This window comes from Fundulus heteroclitus, unplaced genomic scaffold, assembly GCF_011125445.2.
Source record: "Fundulus heteroclitus isolate FHET01 unplaced genomic scaffold, MU-UCD_Fhet_4.1 scaffold_193, whole genome shotgun sequence".
NCBI lineage: Eukaryota > Metazoa > Chordata > Actinopteri > Cyprinodontiformes > Fundulidae > Fundulus > Fundulus heteroclitus.
In genome coordinates, this window is record NW_023396605.1 from 135,694 (window position 1) to 148,506 (window position 12,813).

A 12,813-nucleotide genomic window follows, 5' to 3' on the forward strand; every position below is an offset into this window, starting at 1 on the left:
TCCCTCATACTGAGCAAGCATGAGGCGACAGTGGAAAGAAAAAACACACATTAGCGGGAAGGAAAAACCTCCAGCAGAACCAGGCTCAGTATGAACGCTCATCTGCCTCGACCGACTGGGGTTAGAGAAGACAGAGCAGAGACACAGAAAGCACAGAAGCTCACATTGATCTAGTAATCTGTTCTACATTAGATGGTTATAGCGGGTGAGCTGTCTTCCCTGGATGATGTCACAGCTAACAGAACGCCAGACCAGGTGTACCTTCTATGAAGAAAAAAGAGAGAGAACAAAAACATGTAACATGAGCCACTCTAACTATAAGCTTTGTCAAAAAGGAAAGTCTTAAAAGTAGACACGGTGTCTCCCTCATGGACCATTAAAAAAAAAAAAGAAAACAAGCTGCATGGGTTTCTGTCAGGAAGTTTCCATCTCTAGTGGTCAAAATATGTAGTTTTGCATGTTTTCCCCCCCCAGTTTTCATGTCAGTTTTGCTGCAGCCTTGTTTTAACAGTGAAACCCCTGATGTGAAGATGACGTCCTGTTGCTGCTACCTGAAAGGAAAACCGATCTGTTATCCCAGCTTCGCTCTCCCCTTATGTTGGCTGGTTACTTAGAAGCGGAGCCCAATAAGGTTTACGCATGAACTTTGACCTCTGCTGGTGTCATTTGTTTCTCTTTAGGTCTGTCTAAAGCAGAAACTCAGGCTCTGACAAACTACGGCAGCGGCGAGGACGAGAACGACGAGGAGGAAATGGAGGAGTTTGAGACGGGACCCGTAGATGTCCAGACCTCGATGCAGGTTTCCGCTGACGGACAAGCAGCGCAGGAAGGCGGCGCCACGGTTAGCCGTCATGAGAATTATTATTTTAGTTAATTGGGCAACTGTTTTATTTAGTGTGATTAAGATGGTTTTCGTGTTATGTTCCAGGCAACAACGAGCAGCGAAGCTGACCAGAAAAACCCAGAACAGAACAGCTCAGAAAATAAAGGTGAGGCTAATGTAGTGTCGAGAAATTAGCAACTTTTTATTTTATTTTTTTACTTTTTATGTGAGGAAAAAATAGGTTCATACTTTGTTGCTGTATTTGTATTCAATTATAGACAACAAAAAAACCTCTTGGTAAAACAAAGGTGAAAAAAAACCTAACAATAAGCCCGATATAAACTGGTGACATCAAACATTCGGATACAGATAGGGAAGTTTTTTCCTACATCTAACTGGAAACCTGCTTCTCCTCCCCGGCCGCTGAGCTCGACGTCACCTAGGAACATGTTCTCAACGGACACATGTGGAGTTTTCTACCACTAGAAAACCCTGAAGGTGCAGCCCCCTTTTCTACCACTAGGACCAACGATCAGCTTCCCCTGCTTACAAAAGAGTTACAGATTTATCTGCACATTAGTTCAGCTATTCTAAAGACAGATCATCTTGGATGGAGTCGAGTGATTCCTGAATTTAAACTAAAATAAACCCGAAATGATTGGGAATTTAGTGATGATTGACGGCCGTCTAGCGTCCGAGTGCCAAAGTTGATTCTCAGCATGTCTCTGTTAGAGTTACCTTCTTTCAGGTAAGTTTTACTTTCCAAGACGGGACTTGCTGGAAGTTCTTCACGCTTGGATGGCGGTAACTCTGAATTTGGCTGGATCAGCGTAAAAGTCCTCAGCTCCTCCTTCTTCGGCAGCTAAATGACACCCACAACAAACCAGGGTGGAGCTTCCCTGCAAGACTCCTCATGTAGTGAGACAACGGCGTCTTACAGATGATTTAATCACTCAGAAATCCACCAGAAGTTAGCCTTCTATTGATTTGGTCATTTAGAGATTATCTTTACTCTTTTGTTGGATTTTTATTCTTATTAATGCTACATTGAGCTAAATTTCTTTATAATCCCAAATGTGGTGTTTAAAAACATAAAAGTTAAAAAAAATACAACTAATGATGAAGTAGGACCGTCCTTGAGCGATAAATCTCTGAAAAACCACCAGAACTTATCAAGCTTTTCACCTCAGCTGTGAATAAAGCAGCAAATATGAAGACCAGACACGCCGTCTGAAAGGTGGAGAAGCAGTTTACCATCTCATTTTCATTTTTATTTATTTTTGTCTCCCGTCTCGCAGAGATCAACAACTCAGCCGAAACCTTGGATTCCTCAGTTGAAGAGCGTACGCTCGTGGAGGCCCAGAACCCAGAGGAGGAGCGTGAAGTCGGGGTTCCTGCCGCCGCCGGGCGCTCCGACGCGTCCCCGGACGTCGGCAAGGAGTCGACCAGCAGCAGCCCCAACACAGACTCGCCCTGTCCTGGTCAACGCCGACGTGAGTTTGTGTTCAGCCTGTCCTAGACGAACCATTTCTGTCACGTCCTTTCGTCGACGCCGGTGCGGTTTTCTCGCCGCAGGAGATCGGGTCGGGCAACACGAGTCAAAAGTCTGACGAGGACGACTTCGTCAAGGTGGATGACTTACCGCTGCAGCTGACGGTGATGTGTGAGGTGTGTGTGTGTGTGCAGAGAAACTTTGAGTTCGCCGCTTTAAAGACGGTCTGAAATCCCGGCGACCCGGCTCTCACCCGTCTGTTGTGTAACACCAGGAGGAGCTTCAGAAGAGAATCGTGGAGGAGCAGCAGAACAACAACCTCTCCGTGGAGATCCTGAACGGCAACGCTGAGCTGCTGACCGGGCTGGTGGGGAACGCACAGGCGCTGAAGGAACCAGGTAGGAATGCCGACGTTTGTGATTTTAAGATCAGAGCAGCTTGGGTAGCTGCCAAACTCCCGTCAGACCCACGTCTACACATCACTTTTTTCCTTTTTCAGAGACCCCCGATGCCCAGAACATGTAGAGGAAGCAGCCGACGTCTCACACTGCTGTTTTTTAGAAGGAAATCCTCCCGCCGCCAGTGTTTTTTCTAATCTGCTCGTTTAAAGGGGCAAAGTTACAAGTTGGCTGTGAATCTTTAAAGAAGCGCAACACTATAAGTTCATTCTTTAATGTTGTAATTTTCTGATCTTTGTTGCGTTTTTTTTTTTTTTTTTTTTGTCCTACATCCCATGTTCAGATCTGCCTCTGTGTTTTTCCTGGTTGTGGGATTAGTTTGATAACGGCGTTTTATTTGTTCTTGGTCGGTCCTGCTGTAGCGCATCTTTTCACCATTTTCATAATTATTTAGACACGATGGTTCAATCAGCTGCTGTTAAAAAGAAAGTCTCTGTAAAATTAAGTACACCCTCTTTCAATTCTAGGGTTTTGTGTATTTTCTATGTCTACTTGATCTTTTTGGCTAAGTTTTCCATTTTAATATCTCCTTTGGTTTTAAACTTGAGGCTAGATTAAAATAGTTTTAGTTCCTTTGAAGACCAGATAAGTTAGCAAAGCTCTAGAATTGACAAAGTGTACTTTTTTCTTTTTTTACATGATGGTATATGTTTGGAGGGGTTTATGTTTGGAGGGGTTTATAGACCAGTGTCTACTAAGTTCTCGTATTTCTGCTCAGAATATGATTCCTCTCATCCTCAGACCTGTAACATTTTGCTGCTCTTTTTGTCTTATAATAAACCGAATGACTCAAAATATTTCGCCAATGCAGTGATTATTTAAAAGAAATCAGCCACACCCTTATTTGGTAGATTAGATCTTATTCCAAACATTACAAAACATCTGTTACAAAACAGAGCATAAAGTCTGGCAATTCATTTGTTAAACATTTAAAAACATACAAAGAGGTCGTCATTGAGGTGCATTTGTCAGTAATAAGTTGGTAAAACAAACATTTTCTCAGTGCGGCTGGATTCTTACAGAAATACAAAGAAATGTAAAGAAAAGAAAAACAGGTTCATAGATTTAGTTTCCCATATAACAAACCTGCAAACTTAACGCGTCTCCCTAATCAGCAACGTCCAAATGTCCAGAGCACTTCAGTGTTTGGATGAACGGTTCAGGTCAACAGTGGCTGTGCAATCAGTTAAAGCGTTTGTTTGGTGCTGAATCAGTCGAGCCGCCTGCTGTGCAGATAACCCACAGGAGCCCGGAGACACCGAGGATCACCAGGGCATGCACGGGTTCGGACAGTCCCGGAGGTACGACTCCAGTTTGCCTTCAGACACTCGCATCAGCGTCGTGTAGGTCGTCAACTAAAAATAAAATAATAAAAAAGCTTAAATTTCATACCAGACACACACAGAACCTAAAGTCATACTGTTTAATATCTGGTGATGTATGTCGTTATCGCTGAAAACTGTTTTCTGAGACCTAAGCGTAAAGAAATGAAGCACATTTTGACTAGATAATCATCATATGCACGCTCCCTGGGATGAAGGGTGAAACGGTCTGCTACTTAATCAGGACAGAGTTCGGTTACGTCCCATTTCGAGCATTCAGCATGCTGAGGCGAGTGAATCTTAATCAGCACAAAGTGTAGACATCAGTTACCTGGTAATTGGTGCAACACGCTGGAGAATCAAGTCAATATCTGAACATGGCAACTTTGAGCTGTGATGCTTTTTTTTTGTCAATAAAAGAATGTCTTAGCTGAAGTTTAAATCCTGTTTGTTACATAATCAGATGATTAGAAAGCTGACGGTTGCGTATAATTCCAGCGCTGGATGTCAAATGCGGTACAACGCAAGGTGGATACAACAAAAATAAGTAGATACAAACCGTCATGAGAAGGCTTACCTTGTTTAACACTGGCTTGGTGGAGAGCACGTCATACAGGGTCTTCTCTGAGATGTTCTGAAAAAGAGATCATAGATGTAACCCCACAGTAAAACAGGAAGTTCGGTCAAAACCTTTGACCCAAAAGGCTTCGTCCCGGCAGAGGTTTGCTCCACTTCTGGATCGCGGCTTACGGCTTGTGTCGTCTTGTTCATGCACTTCATGGCCGGCGTCCTGCGGTCATCCAGGAAGAAAGGCTCCTTCCAGTGGTCGTAGTTGGTCTCCAGGACGTACCAGCGGCCCAGCTTCACGTCGATCCTGAAATTCAACGAGTCTGGTCAAACCTCAGGCTGGGCTTTCACAACAGAGCAAAGAGCTTACGAAACTCCAGTCAAGTGATCCGAGACCAAAGATTTCATCAGTTCCTCGTGCAAGACCTTTCCATGACGAACACAGAAAACGGAAACTTTAAATTGACTTCTAACACTTAGCAACACGTTTCCGTTTTATGATGACTTAGCTGAAAGACACGTCTCCAAAACTTTAGGAAATAACAAATCAGGACATTTGAGTCCAAATGAAAGGCTCCCAGCTTGAGGACTCACTCCAGCACGTCGATGCTGAGCTCCCTGGACCTGGTGATGATGCAGCCCTGTCCCGTTTGGTTTCCTCCGAGGATGAAGTACGCTGGAGCGAGCATCTTGGTCTGAGCCAACTGCATCTTGGCTTCCTCGTAGCTGATGGGAACAAAAACAAAACTCCCAGCTGGCATCCACTTTTCATGAACAAACGGGCAGCTTCTAATCTCACTTCTTGATTTATTCACTTCCTGGTAAATTGATGCGGGGCTTTTTGCTAGGTATTCTCATGCTTGTTCTTTTTAATCACTTGACAGAGTTAGATTTTCTTTTTTTTTTGGTAGAAACTACATAATCCAATACTTAAAAAACAAGATTTATCAAAGACTACTAGTGACAAAGTCCTATTATTTCATGTTGCTCTTGCAGGGTAGGGTGTTGTATATTAGCAGTAGGGCTGAACGATTTTGGAAAATAATCTAATAGCGTTTTTTTTTCTTAGTATTGCGATTTATTCCAATTTTTTCCCCCCAGTTTAATTTATCATGTCTTTTTAAACATATAAAAACAACAAATTAACTTGTTTCCTCGCTGTGCAGATTAGTTGCTAAAAGACCCGCAGCGTCTAAACTCAGAGCAGAAATGAATGCGTTCTGCTTACAATATATTTCAACCAAAATTGCAATTTTGACTTTTCTCTGCATTAACCACAAGCAACAAAAATGGCCTCTAAATAAAGATGTTTGTAAACAAGGACTATTTAAAACAAGAGCTTTTAATGTTTCTATTGATCAGAATATTATTCAAGAGAACAGCTTTTAATTGATTTGGACATCAATCCTTGTTGAACATAAAGTGCAACCAACAAACAAGTCTATGTATTAAACTGATTGACCAGTACTTAATGCTATGTGTGATTTATATAAACTCTAAAACAAGTAATAAAATTAGATTATCTCACCGCTGCAACTGTCTTCCCTTCCATGTGGAGGCAAACCCACTTTTAACATTTTACCAACACGTACAGGACGCGTCTGATTCACTAATTGTTACATAGCCAAAAGATGCTGACCTCTGCGGAGGTCAGCATCTTTGGAAATTGCGTTTTTTAAAAATTGCGATCATATTGAAAATGCAATTAATTGTTCAAACCCTAATTAGCAGCAGTATAGTTTTATTATGCTGGTTTAAAAAAAAAAAAAAGATTTTTAAATGATTTCCGCAGGCGACCCTCCGATAGTACCTGCTTGCTTTCTCCAGGACGGATCGGGTGAGGAAGCTCATCCACATCCCATCTCTCTGTCCCATGATCCACTCCAGGATTCCTGATGCAAAGGAGTCACGATTAACCGTCACACACCAAAACAAAGCATTTACGCGTGGCGGGAAAATCTCACCGATGTAGCCTCCATCCAGGCTGTAGCGCTCGTTCATGGTCAGCGTGAAGGTGTTCTGAAACGGGAAGCAAAGAAAACATTAAAGCGGCTATTCAGCTTAGGCGTGATTTTCTTTATCAAGTTGTCCTTACAGGCTTGATGCCGGTGAGCATGCCCACGTAGCCGGCGAAGTTTGTCGACTTGAAGACCGTTTTGTTGTTCCTCCTGAAGTCCAGGTTGACCACCAGAGGCTTCAGCTTCTCGCTGATGGACCACGACTTGTTCTTTACATCCCAGCTGCGAAGAGGCACAACGTTTATTCACAACCGTTGCAGCAAACGCTGACACTAAAGCGTGTCGAGCAAAAGTATTAAGTCCCGTTGAACCTTTTCACAGCTTGTTAGATCACAGCTTCAAACGTCAGGTGGATTGGACCAGGGACACATCTAAGAACGTTTCAGGACACTGGACCTCCAGGACAGGAGTTAAAGGACCTTAACCTAAAGCATTCTATTGTAGCTCTTGCTGTATGTGTAGAGTTGTCCTTCTGGAGGGTTTTAAGGGTTTTCTTCCAGGATTGTCTTGTATTTACCTCCATCAGCTTGGAGCAAGGCTTCCCACTTCCTACTGCAGACGCACATTCCCACAGGATGGCTCTGCCACCACCGTGCTCCCTGCTCAGGATGGTGCCACACACGGCAGTTTGCATTTAGGTAAAAAAAAAAAAAAAAAAAAAAGTGACATTTTTGTCTCATCTGACCAAACTAACCTCGTTTTCCCAAAGCCCGTGTAAAGAAAACAGCATCTTCATCTTAATACATCAATTTTCAACAGACTCTCCCACCCAAGCTGTGAATCTCTGCAGCTCCTCCAGAGTTACTGCTTCTCTGATGAGTGCTCACCTTGCCCAAACTGTCAGGTGAGGCGGGTGGTCGTGCTTTGGGAAGATTGCAGTTCTGCTGTGCTTCCATTTTCAGGTAGAAGACTGATAATTTCTTCACAACTCAATCGCGGACCTGTGTGCTGTGGTCCTTCCACTTCATGGTGGATCTTTCTCTAAAAATGCCTCTGAGGCCTTCACAGAACAGCTTGATTTGAACAGAAACTAAATTACAAACACATCTCTGGTAAATCTTTGGCTTCTGGAGGTGAACCGGATTTCCTCAGGAGTAAAAGGGGAATATTGTTTTCCTTCCACTTTCTATTTATTCGCGTCTTTGTGTTTGGACTAATCCCAGAATGATCCAAATGAAAAAACACACTGAATTTTGGGTTTATGTGACAAAGTGTGAAAAGGTTCAAGGGACATCGGTACATCCTCGATGTCCTTACCCTAAAAATAAGCCAAAGTCTAGATTTCTGCCATGAAGAAGGTTCCCTGTTAAAATAGTAAAAACCCAAAGAATTTTAGTCCAGGTAGAGATTTTCATGTAAAGTCGGTGGTTTCTTGATTAAAACTCGTTTCATTTAAAGGTACCCAACCTTTCTCATCTTGGGCAATGACAGATGTGCACACAGTGAACACCTCGTAGAAGATGTTGAACAGAACAACTTCGCCTACATGAAAGAAGTAAAAAGGCACAAGGTTAGCTGGGACGTCTTTTCGTGGCGCATTTTTTGCCAACCATAGATTATTCGTTTGGATTTACCGAGAGGAACCCCTGAGACGGCAGCTATTCCCTTGATCTCCTCGTTAAACGGGCTTGGGAGCGTGTCCACCATTAGAGGCTGTAAGACATTAGAAAACGATGAGAAAACCTTTCACCGCTAATGAAACGAGGGAAGACGACGACGACGGCGGCTCTCACCAGCGCGACGTCAACCAGCTCTATCAGCCTCCCGCTGGGCACAAAAGCATTGGCAAAGTCCCTGATGGCTTGGATCATAACCACCAGCTGAAAACGAGGACATCCTGAGTGGCATTTACGTTCAATCACAAGTTTTTTGTTTTTTTTCTTGAGCTGGTGATCATCTTACATCGTTTTTTTTCTCAGAGATCACAGCTGTCCATCTTTTGCTGGGCGGCAGGTCGAGGTCGATGGTGTACCAGCTGACGGGTCCCCTGAACCTGGAAAGAAAAAAACAAAAAAAAAACATGGCTGCTGTGATGATGAGATCTTGAGGAGTCACGGTGCTCGTTTTATTTGATGTGTAAACACTTTTGTTTTTTTTAATAATGCGGAGAAATTTGAGCTGGAGATGCATAATTTGTGCCACGCTGTCTTAATGCAGACACTGGCGGGCTATTAAGGCAAAATGAATAAAAAACAAAAACAAATCATTTACAATTTACGCAGATATGCCGGGGAACTCTCTTCTGAACTCATATTTGAGAGCATTTGTGTTGAATAGTTGGCAAGACATGAAGTAACCCGACTACAAGCCACTCAAGCACCGGCTACAAGTATTTTCACCCTGGTAAAGATGTATAAAACGACCTAAATTCTCCTTTTATTCCACTTGCACGATTTTACACTGGAAGGAAAAAAAAAAACCTGCATATTTCTAACACTTCCTGTTCTCCCTGGTCTAAAGATAAACACAGGTCCAGTGGAGTTAAACCTTCAATTATTACTCTGTAGATACAGGTAAGTTTAAGGGAGGAGCTTATCTGTCTCCTGACTTCCAAATAAGGACATACCTGCATTTCTGATTGACATGTTTTCTCGTCTTTCTCGTTTTGAAGAGTGACTAACAGACTATGATTACGATTTGACTGGACTTCATTTCCGATTTAGTCAAACACTGATATCTCTATTGAATTGTGCTGAGTATATATATATATATATATATATATATATATATATATATATATATATATATATATATATATATATAAATAAATATATATATTAACAGCACGAACGTCAATCCGTGTCGTTTCTAAACTAATACCTCAACCCAGAAATCTCTTTTTGCCTGTAAAAATGTAAAAATTCAGGAGTCTGCAGCTGAAACAACGCTGACATTTCCCAGGGCAATTGAAGGCAGCAGAGCTCAACAACAAAGCGTTACAAAACACACTCATCCATGACTCGACAGTTTTTTTTACCCCTGATACTTACGTCGGACCGTTGGGAGGGTACATGCCTTCCCGGCAGTCCTCTGTGAACTGGGGGGAGAAATGACAGTTAGAGCCGTTAGTGTCCGGTCAAGGTAACGGCTACGCGCTTTGCCTGACGTTACCGGTGACCGAGCGGGATGCGCGCTTACCGGCGGGACGAACTGCGCCGACGTGACGGAGAGAGAAGCGGCGAAAAGAAGGAGAAGCCAGCGAGCCATGTTTAACCGTCTGTGCCGAGCGTCTGTTTGTGTTTTCAGTTTTAGTGACGCTGCAAGTTTGCGGAAGTTGATGTTTCTCCGCGTGACTTTGGGCTGAACTATTGTCCAGATGGGACACCGACCCCCCTAAAAAAAAGTTAATTAAATACAATATCTGTGGTTATAGAAATCAAAATAATGCTGTCGAATAAATAAACTTTTATATTTTCCTATCCTTGTCACAAAACTAAATCCCTAACTTTAAATATCCCACATCCACCCCCCTCCCGTTTTGATGATAGTGGTTTGTCCCATAAGGAAATGAAATGACCACAATCCCACTCATGTGGTCGATAACACTGAGTTCAGCATGTGACTCCTGCTTTTTGTGTTGAAACAGTGACCAAACATGTTTGTTAACTAGAGATTTGCCATCCAGAGTCTCTTTACATTTGGTTTTGTATCAGATAAGAAAGGAGAACAGGACTCCACACTTTAAGCTACAGCATGGACGGGTTGTTTCAGGATGGGTCCCAGGGCGCAAATCTGCAAAGGCACCGACGTTCCTAATTAATTTCCTTAATGAATTAAGTGTTGTCCTTAGTTGGAAAGTTATTCATCATTCTCCTGATCACCCAAACCAATTTAAAGCACTAGTTAAGGGAACTTTAGATATTAAGTGATGAATGGCAGATAATTTTTCATGAGCTTAATCTGAACCATATTTATGAATATTTAATTTTTGTTGACTTTATTTGTTCATCAAATTTGAGTAACTTATTTTTCTTTGGTTTTATTGTGTGTTTAATTTGATATTTAAGTCTTTATTTTTCTGTTTCATCTGGTGAATACAAGTTAGAAGTTTCATCATAAATGGAATTTAATGTTTTATTTGTTCGCTAATAAGTTTTAGTGTTTACTTTTATAAAACAAAGTTCTCTCTTTCTTTGGATAGATACATTTATTAATCAGTCAGGGGAAATTCACGTATCTCAAAAGCACACCAGAGTTAGAAAAAAAAAAAACTTGCACCTTCTTTAGTTATAGGCCTAAATGTGTTTTATTCTAGTTATCTAATGCTTTTTTTAGTTTGTCTATCATTTTCAAGTGTGAGTGCTGTCTGAATGCATGTTCCTGTTTTTAACCTCTGTAAGGAACTTTCCTGTTACATTAAACAGTGAAAATTGGCTTGTAAATAAACTAGTTTATTCCATTGATTTTTTCAATAATTCTTGAAATTAGCAGTCATATTAATTTCACTGTGGTGCTTTCACTTTGTAATTGGGAATTGGAATTTTCAAAAATGATAAAATGAAACCTCAATGTCAAGAGATCCCTGAGCGATCTCAGTTTTATAACTGAATACTCCTCCCTCTTTAAAAACAAAATATGCATTTCTGAACATATGCCTTTAGTGCATAAAATACAGAGATAAATGATATTGACTTGCAATGCTAAAGCCTAAATGCTGGAGATAAGCACCAGCACCCCTTGTGACCCCATGAGGGATAAAGCAAGTAAGAAAATGGATGGACGGATGCTAAAGCTTTTTCACCTGTTCATAGACAAGATCATCCACCAAACTCCACCTGTTTTCATACCTGCAACTGGAACATATTTGACTTTTGTGTGACTTTATTCGCACATCCTAGTTGCAACGTTTGAGAAAAATTGAACACAATATCAATAAACTAAATATAAACACATTTACCAACAATGGAAGTGGTTTCCAGACAAATATTGGCAGATGTTTTGGAAAATTTCTGATAATTGTGTCCATAGTTGCTCTTCCGACAAACTTTACCATAAAAGAACTCTGGGGAGGAGGTGAGGCTGTCCGCTGGAATTAATGAAATGAAAGATGGATTAAGAACAGACTAGAATATTGTTAAAACCCTGGAAGACGAGTAATAAGCCATATTTGTGGAAATGATTTAAGATCACTTAAACATTTGGCAAAAATCAAAACAATCATCTCTTGATCACATTGACTTATTCAAGCAATTTAGCTTTTAAAAGAACAAGAAAAAAAAAGCATAACACTGAAACATATAGAGTACAATCTGCAAAGGAAAATACGGGAGTTATAGGAAATATGAAAAGTAATGTGATCGGATAAATCTTGATTTTCTCTGGTGTAGAGTGATGAGCACATTAGAGTAAGAGCAAAGAATGAGACCCTAAGGATCTCTGAATAAAGACCAGCCTTTAACAAGGACTTTTATTATATATTATAAGATGAAAGTGTCATATTTCATTGAGCTCAGATTGTAGAGGAGTGCTTAAGGGTGGGGGAGACAGTTTTTCACACAACTGAGACTCCAGAGTTAAAACCTAAACCCCAACAAGTGTTATTCTACTTTACCGAGGAATTTATCAATACAGCATAAAACATTAGTGAAAACATTAACAGAAATAGGCAAAAACGTAAATATCGCTATATTGAATATATTTTCTACTGAGAAATTGATGCCATAATACAATAATCATCCCTTTTTATAACCAAGGCAATGTATTTTAGTCGTTTTCAGCCTTTTTAGACGTTCAAGCCATACAATTAAAATGTTGCACATTACTAAATCCCTCCACATCTCTGATTTTTCCTACTTTTCAGTACAAGATTTTATTAATTCGTTCATCTATGAAGCAATAAATGGTTAGAGCCTAAAACCTTTCTGAATTACTTACTTGTGTAGTTAAAAAAGAAAAAAAAACAGGGCCCCCTTGGTAAACTAGTCCAGATAAGAGCAATATTTACCACAGGGGCGTACTACAGAACAAGGAACAGCTTTTAATTTTCCTCCTCTGTGCTTCAGGCTTCCTGAATATCTAACGTTTGCTGACGGATGAGTCATTTCAGTCAGCTATTAAAACCTTTATGATTTTCTACAGTAAAAACCCATTTATCTGCTTTTTAATTAGGCTTATGCCTATTTACCTCTTTAAC

At 40.9% G+C, this 12,813-nt stretch overlaps 2 protein-coding genes across 2 annotated transcripts in view; one reads left to right on the forward strand and one right to left on the reverse strand.

Moving 5' to 3' along the window:
* pcm1 (pericentriolar material 1) overlaps positions 1-3,035 on the forward strand; it is a 29,790-nt gene extending 26,755 nt beyond the window's left edge. The window contains 7 exon segments of the mRNA XM_036129623.1: positions 681-841; positions 929-989; positions 2,122-2,294; positions 2,296-2,316; positions 2,399-2,491; positions 2,590-2,713; positions 2,815-3,035. Of these exon segments, the coding sequence (XP_035985516.1) occupies positions 681-841; positions 929-989; positions 2,122-2,294; positions 2,296-2,316; positions 2,399-2,491; positions 2,590-2,713; positions 2,815-2,840 (659 nt within the window). The 3' untranslated portion in view covers positions 2,841-3,035.
* Positions 3,036-3,616: 581 nt separating this feature from the next.
* asah1b (N-acylsphingosine amidohydrolase (acid ceramidase) 1b) lies at positions 3,617-11,482 on the reverse strand. Its single transcript, XM_012869614.3, has 15 exons — positions 11,468-11,482; positions 9,819-10,013; positions 9,671-9,717; positions 8,583-8,673; positions 8,414-8,500; positions 8,255-8,333; positions 8,088-8,162; positions 7,938-7,983; positions 6,758-6,902; positions 6,627-6,681; positions 6,473-6,554; positions 5,257-5,388; positions 4,846-4,969; positions 4,673-4,729; positions 3,617-4,128 (listed from the first exon to the last, which is right to left on the reverse strand). Exons 1-15 carry the CDS (start codon positions 11,480-11,482, stop codon positions 4,039-4,041), a joined length of 1,320 nt encoding a protein of 439 aa, XP_012725068.2. The 3' UTR covers positions 3,617-4,038.
* Positions 11,483-12,813: the final 1,331 nt, after the last annotated feature.

Coding starts and splice junctions, on each gene's coding strand:
- asah1b (XM_012869614.3), bottom strand. Junction 8,163..8,254: donor CGTCTCAGGGGTTCCTCTCG/GTAAATCCAAAC, acceptor TCTTTCATGTAG/GCGAAGTTGTTCTGTTCAAC. Junction 6,903..7,937: donor GACTTTGGCTTATTTTTAGG/GTAAGGACATCG, acceptor GCCTCTTCGCAG/CTGGGATGTAAAGAACAAGT.